The sequence below is a fragment of the Juglans regia genome, chromosome 6 (genome assembly GCF_001411555.2).
Source record: "Juglans regia cultivar Chandler chromosome 6, Walnut 2.0, whole genome shotgun sequence".
In the NCBI taxonomy this organism is placed as follows: Eukaryota; Viridiplantae; Streptophyta; class Magnoliopsida; order Fagales; family Juglandaceae; genus Juglans; species Juglans regia.
Genome location: NC_049906.1, coordinates 22773013 through 22780709, shown reverse-complemented (window position 1 = coordinate 22780709; position 7697 = coordinate 22773013). Strand labels below are relative to the sequence as shown.

The 7697-nt window shown below is 33.8% G+C and overlaps 1 protein-coding gene across 1 annotated transcript; it reads right to left on the bottom strand.

Moving 5' to 3' along the window:
- Positions 1 to 728: 728 nt before the first annotated feature.
- Positions 729 to 6843, bottom strand: LOC108998352 (disease resistance protein RUN1-like). The gene is made up of 6 exons (XM_035690701.1): positions 6208 to 6843; positions 5160 to 5211; positions 4119 to 4642; positions 3323 to 3385; positions 2196 to 3227; positions 729 to 2099 (listed from the first exon to the last, which is right to left on the bottom strand). The coding sequence occupies exons 2-6, from the start codon at positions 5176 to 5178 to the stop codon at positions 2088 to 2090; spliced, it is 1650 nt and encodes a 549-aa protein (XP_035546594.1). The 5' UTR covers positions 5179 to 5211; positions 6208 to 6843; the 3' UTR covers positions 729 to 2087.
- Between the last annotated feature and the right edge of the window lie 854 nt (positions 6844 to 7697).

Here is a 7697-nt window from a genome sequence, read left to right as displayed (position 1 = left end):
AAAATATGGAACTCATGCTCAGAAACCAGCACAGTATTTTGTTTCTAAAATAGATATCTGGTTAATGGGTTGGAATCATGGTTTAGAAATCACACCTAGACATCTAAGAAATAGTTGGAATCGTGGTTAAAAACTGACATCCAAAAAAAAGAATTATGAACTACCCCAGAGGAAAAATATATATCAGGTGGAATGATTACAAGGAACTCGAATTGTAATCTTGGTCAGTCATTTTAGAGTACAATGAATAAGTATGATAACGTCTATTGACTAGTCATTTTGAAATATAGATCATGTGACTTGGGCCTTCCTAGGATCGTTACATCATAAATATGTGGATGGCAGTTATCTTATTCAAACCATAAACTTTTTGGCTCATGTTCTACACTGCAACGAATCCAGAAACAGCTCCTCGTCATGTAGTTATCTAAAGGCTACTCGAGATGCATCTTGTATAAGATTGTGTAAGAACTAAATAAGCAACCCAACCTGCTTCGCACTAACTCTACACCTGGATTTTATGCTCCAATTCTTGATTGCAATGGATTACTAACTACAACCAAGTTATACATATAAAATCAAGTAAAAGATTTTAAGATTGCACTCGGTGCTCATCTAGCAGCTCTGGTCTTTGTTTTCAAGCAAATACAGAGGATGAACTTGGAGACAGTGTAAAAGAGTTTTAAAGCAAGACAATAAAGATTTCAGATTGAACCAAAAGACTGACAAAAAATGGAAACAAAAAAGAGAAGCATAAGCCAGCTAAAACGGGAGACTAGCTTTGTGTGACCACATAAATATCAAAAGAAAACTTTCCTGCACAAGACAATGCAGTCTACAATCTTATAGTTAGCTGACGCAATAGAAAGAGCTTGCTAACTATCATGATACAAAGATTAAATTAAATTACCAAAAGAAGAAATCAACGACACTTGCTTATTCGTCCTCATCATACACCAATGGCTAGTGAAAGTCATGCCTCTGTCCTAAAACGAACCAAAATGCCCCCAACTCAACCATTCAATCCCAAATTAACCTGCAATGCAGTTAAACCCCCTGCAGACCCACAACCATATCACGAACAACACCGAGCACACAAACAAGTCCAGCAACAACACCACCCACACATGTTTCCTCCAAATTTGCTTTGACTTTTGCCCATCATTTGAGAAACCCTTTTGCACCAGCAGCGTAAAATCCTTGTACACGCCATTAATATCATGAAACCAATCCAACAAAATTAATCCAATAAAAAAAAGGACCAAAATGGGGAATTTTATGAATGCAAAGACATTGACCTGGTGCCTAGTAAGCCTTCAGTCTGCCTTCTCCGAATTTCCCTGGCCTTCTTGGGACGCAGATCGAGAGGCAGGTACTTCTTCTTCTTTTAAACTTCCCTCATAGCCTCCTTCTGCTTCTGCGAAATCATCGTCAACCACATTTGAATTGCCCAAGTTTTGAGAGCGCCGCTTGTGTTGTGGATGCCCGTTGAATTCCAAGTTGTTGTCATCATCATCTCGGTGTCTCTTAGAAAGTTGGATACTATTCGATGAATCTACTGAGCACTTCCCAACCGTTAAGCTCTCATTCTCTTCATGCTTATAGATTATGTGAACTCCACAACTTTTAATGACCGGTTCTTGCCATTCGCTCTCAAATATAAACCTTAGATTGTCTCCTGTTGGGTACCGTAGCCATTTCTCTATAGATTCTGGAAATGAGTAGTTTAGATAGACATGATCCCAGTCATCACGCATAAAAAATTCTGTTTGTACAAGCCGGTAATTAGGTATAAACCAATCTCCATCATCACTGTCTCCATCATCAGAGTCATCAGGTATAAAAAATGCTTCTTCTGATTTTGTAAGCCGGTTACCGTTTATAGAAATATGAATATTGGTCGCCACTCCATCTGACCCATCCGAGTCTTTTCCAAGAACAACACATAAAACAATTCCTATGATTTTATCCAAATACAAGGGCCCACTAATATCCAATTCACAAGAATGACTATAAGAAGTCTCCTTAGTATGGCTAAACCAATCTGGAATCTTATTCCCTGGAAATGTAATACCACATGAATGGTCCTAAATATGTTCCTGTTAAACATATATCACATATTTTCATATATAAGCACAAGGCAATCCGCAAACACAAACACCTACAAAAAAACACAGAGAGAAATACAGACATACCTCAACAAATGAAGGATCTGGCACCTGACTCCCTATATTTGCATCCAATTTTTTGCAACGGTTCAAATCAATCCATCTTAGCTCTCGCAAGTCACATGTATAGAATGTAAATTTTGTTGATACTTCTGGGCATCTTTCCAAGGAGAAACAATCATGAGCATCTAACTCTTGTATATTTGGTGGAAGATGTAGAATTTCTTGAAGTTTATTGCAACTGAACAATGTGAGAATCCTCAATTTAACAAAGCTTTTCATGCTCGGAGGAAGTTCGACAATAACACTTCTAGATAGATCTAACTCTTGCAAAGTGGATGAGCAATAAAATGAAAAGCCGTCAAGATACGAATTATTAAAAATCGGCCGTGCACGTAGTTGCAATTTTTCAAGCCCAGTGAAGTACCCAATGGATGAATATATTTCATCTATTGCAAGATTTGTAGGATTTTGGAGAGAGAGACTCTTTAGATCTCGCATGTGAGGAATGCCGATTAGGAGATGCGCCAGGTTTATGCCGCCTCCTGTTAATAATAAATGTTCAATCCCAGTGAAGCATCTTTTAAAGTGTGAATTCCATTCAACTTTAGCAATCAGCCTTATAGGGTAGTCACTGAGACAAAACTCCTTTTGATTTTGCGACAGATGAATGGATGGTTCCAAAGATAGCGAACGAAGTGTAGGAGTGAGGTACCCAATATTGGATGAAGCCCATTCTTTTATTTGAGTGCCACACAAATCAATGGAACGTAAAAGTTCCATTTTACACTTGATTTGTGAAAAGTCTTCAAGTTTTGAGCAATCAAGAAGTTTAAGGTATCTAAGTGATCTCAACTTGAGACGCCTTGGAAAACGCTTCACGTTAGGGCATCCATAAAGTTGCAAACCAACAAGCTTATCCAGCAATCCAACAGAATCATGAACTTCAACTAAATTTTCACACCATGCAATAACCAATTCCTCTAAATTTGAGCAACTAGAAAGATCCAAAATTTCAGTTAAGAACTTACAATTGGAAAATTTCATTTTCGTCAAGTTCTGTTGAAAAACAACAAATATATATATTAACCCTGAGGAAGTTCACATGATCACATGGGTTTAAAGAAAGGAAATATTGAAAGTAATAATTGTACCTTAAATTGCCCGCTAATGATCTCCTTGATGCGGCCTTCATACATTTTAAAAATAACGAGCTCCTTTCCATGAAAATTGGATGGCAAAGATTGTAAAGGACAGTTTAACCAATCAAGTACTCTTAACTCATTAGAAAGATAACTAAGTACTTCTCCAGAAAAGCATGCACCCCAGCTTATAAAATATCTGAGTCTTTTCATATTTGCAAACGCTATGGGACTTAAGCGTATCATGTCATCATGATTATGACCCTCAGGTAGATCCAATTTTATCCCCTCAACATTGTTTGTTCCCTAATGAGACAATTCATAAGAGTGCCAGTAAAATCATATCATTAAAGTCTTTGTTTATAAGCACTTATTAAAATTATAATATCAAAATTATAATATCCATTATTCTCCAAAAGTATTTAATCACCTTCAGAATTTGTCTTTTTTCAAATTTACTTGTCATTATTAACTATTCATTCATATAAGACAATGCAATATACTCAAGATTAAAAAAACTCATTCTTTGTCTTTGAAAAAGGGATGATTATATATCTTTAAAGACATTGGATGAAGGACATTTAAGTATGATGATTTAATGATTCCCCTAATTAGTTATATACATTACTTTAGGTTGGAAATATAAAGAAAGACCACATTATCTATCGATACATATATATATATATATGATATTTTATTTAATATGCAATTCTTTACCATTTGTTATGAAAATAAATTCAACACTCTTCATGTAATTTTCACCAGTAAAAAGTGTTCAATTGAAAAAGCTTTTAATCTAAGAACTTACTGTATTTTCCACTAGTACATGGCAAATATCTTCATAAGACCATAATCTACTACGTGCGCCTGGTTCTTTGGATTCCTTTTGGACAATTTCTCTGCCCATGTCTTGTAGCAAGTCGTGCATCCCAATATGAAACCCAACAGTGATAAGACACTTGTCTATTAGCCTCGAGATACCAACCTTAGGATAGAAATTACAACTCTCAAATATTTTCATGACATCAGCTGAAAGTTCTCCTTTGAAGAAACATGCAATATCAAGAAACATGTTCTTCTCATTTACTGTTAGTCCATCATAACTTACTTGAAGTACACTCTGAATTTTTTCGTCGGGTATTTGTTTATATTGATCCAATGCCCCTTCCCATTGAAGAACGGTTTGATCTTTTAGACTTGAACCCAGTACTGTTAAAGCTAGTGGAAGACCTTGAGCATATTGCATGACTTTTTCAAAGACTTCTGCATAACCGTCAAGTGGTTCTTCTTTCTCGAAAGCATGCAAGCTAAAGAGCTTACGAGCTTCATTGCCTGCCAAAATCTTCAACTCATATTTTGAATCAACTTTAGAGATATTTAATACATGTTGATCTCTTGTTGTTACGATGACTCTACTTCCTAGACCAAACCATTTATGATCTCCAGCTAATTTTTCTAGTTGTTCCGACGTAGCCACATCATCTAGAATTAGGAGAACCGTTTTAGAGTGAAGTCTATGGCTAATCACATTGATGCCTTTGTCAAAATGATGAACATCCAAATTTTCTCCCAAGATCTCATTAAGAAGTGTATTTTGTAGTTTAACGAAACCTCCTACTTGTTCTGAAGTTTCTCTAATGTTTTCCAAGAAACAACTTCCTTCAAATTTATAAGAAATCTTGTTATAGATATCTTTTGAAATACTTGTCTTACCAATTCCACCAGTTTCGAATATCCCAACCATGCAGACAATATCATTTCTTTCCATACTTAAATGCTTATAAATGTCTTGTACACGAGATTCTATTCCAACCGGATACTTAGCAACATTAAAAAATGTACGATTTACCATTATCGAGTCCACCCATGTAGTGATGTACAGAATAAAGTCTGATTCATTCCTATCAATACAAAAGACGAGAAATTCAAAGAGTTAAGACTTTTCAATGTAATACACACATAAAGATGACTTAGCTACAATATTTTTTTTTTCCTTTTTTTCTCCATTACAAAATGACATTGGTAGATTACCATGTCAAACAGTCAAAGATAGGCTTTATTCTTCCTCATGGTCATTTCACACTACTACATTCTTCATTCGTTATATGAATTATTAAATATTTTAACTTTTTTCTTGTTGAATTTGTCCCTCCCTTAATTCTGAAACTTATAACTAAGAGTATTTTTCAGTCTTTATATGTCTTAACAAATTGATGTTTAAAATCTTTGCTTATTCTTTATAGAACCCAAAAATAAACAATTCCCAACTTTTTTCTTAATTATACGTGGGCAAAAGGGAAAAAAAAAAACAGAGAAGATTCTGATTTGTATTTTTTCATGTTCTTCAGTTCTCTTTTTCCTATAAACTTCTTGTGAAATTAATCATGTGGTAATACCATATTAAATCCCTCAATAAGAAAATATTTCTAATTTAAGTATAGTATGCATAAAATTCAATGCCGAAAAGACTGATAAACATAAAATAGTTATGCATGGCACCGTATCATCATCAATTTGCAAACTCTCAGATCTTAGATTTGTCTAAATTTTCCCCATAAACTTCTCTTGAACATCATATATAAACATATATATATTTATATATATATATATAAGCATAGCCCAATAAAAATAGGATAATGATAGGATTATCACTCTCCTACTACTCATTCACTACTCTTTTTGTATTTGATTTTTTTTTAATTTTTTATTTTACTTAAGGATTAAGGAAGTGATTATCAGTAAAATTATATATATTTTTAAATTTTTTTTTCTTAATGATTAAGGATATTAAAAAAAATACTTAAAAAAAGATAAAAAAATAAAAAAATTTCTAATAAACTATAAGTAGTAAATGGATAGTAATAGAGTAGTAACTCTATCACTACCCATAAAAATACCTTTCTCCTAATACAAATCCGGACAAATTGGCTACATTTTCTAAAGCTGCCTTCCACTCTGTAAGCTTTACTTTATCAGCCTTGAACTTATATTCAACTCTAGCGAATGCTTCTCCAAAACTTCTTTTTTGATGCCGTACATCTGATGGATCTACATCATAAAACAGGGGTAAAACAATTTGTTTCACCGTTTCCTTACACTCAAGGATCTTCAATAGCTCATCTAAACATCATCTGGAATCGGAATAGTTCTTAGAGAGTACAATGATAGAAATCATTGATCCTTCAATTGCTTTGAGAAGTTCCCCTTCAATTTCCTCTCTTTTTTTGAGATTGTTGTCTATGTAAGTGTTGATTCCCCTTTTATGCAAAGCAGCGTATAGATGAGAAATAAATTTTTGGCGAACATCATCACCTCTAAAACTCAAGAATACATCATGAGTCTACGGATGGATGGAAGAAGAAGAAGAAGAAGAGGACCAGAGAGAGAAAGAAGATCCAGCTTGTAAGGCCTTGGAAGAACTCATCTTCTTTGTATGGGTGATTAATGTTGACGTGAGAGGTGCAATTATATAGGGATCAAGTGGGTCAAGGAAAGGAGAGAACTGGGGATGTAAATCCTTTCATGAGTTAAAGAAGAATCTGAAGTCTATAAATTGATGATAGTAATATTGGTTGTTCGGAAACCGCGTATATGGATCCGAGAATAATATAAGATGTTTGATTAAAGACAACATATAAACATATATCAGGGAGAAACATCTCGGCAACTTCTTGGCAAGAACCATGATAGCTAGCCTGCAGGTCAATATTTAAAAGAAAACGGAAGCCACCGTATCAAAACCCATAAAGAAGCCGCCATTGGTCCACCTAGTACCGTTAATCTATTTAGCTAAAAACCACAAAAACTAAATTTTTATTTATTTATTATTAAATAAAATTAGCATACAAAGAAAGTGATCTGGCCGTTCATTCAAGAAAAGATCAGTTTGAATTTGAAAACATGATCTAGCAGTTCATTCAATGTTAGATTTGCAGTGTCTAAGACTGCATGCGTAGGGGACTTCAATCAGTGATAATTTTAAATTGAAATAAATTTCTAATGACCAATTTTTAAATTCTAAAAGGAATCTAACTCATTTAATAAATAATAAATGAAATTTAACTTAATTATTGAGCATAATTATAAAACTCATAATCAGCCTCAATAATTTCTTGCTCGTAGACTTATCCAATATTGCCTATTAAATATAATTTAGACTCAATAAAAATTATCAATATATTGGGTCGGTCGTTAGACTAATTTATCATGTTTATTTTTCTCTATAAAAGAACATTTTACATATATTATTTTCAAATTTAAATGCACATAATGCCTATATTGATAGAATGAAATTTCTTGGCAACTTCCTTAAAGTGGCATCTAAGGAAGTTAGATCTTTCTCTTGATTTAATTTCCCGACAAATGTCTCTGAAGTGGGTCAGAAAAA

What these genes read in the sequence shown, in the direction of transcription:
- LOC108998352 (XM_035690701.1), bottom strand. An exon ending in ATGTACTAGTGGAAAATACA is followed by an intron (nt 3,386 to 4,118) that starts GTAAGTTCTTAG and finishes TTTCATGGAAAG; the next exon opens with GAGCTCGTTATTTTTAAAAT. An exon ending in TCATTAGCGGGCAATTTAAG is followed by an intron (nt 3,228 to 3,322) that starts GTACAATTATTA and finishes GTTTTTCAACAG; the next exon opens with AACTTGACGAAAATGAAATT.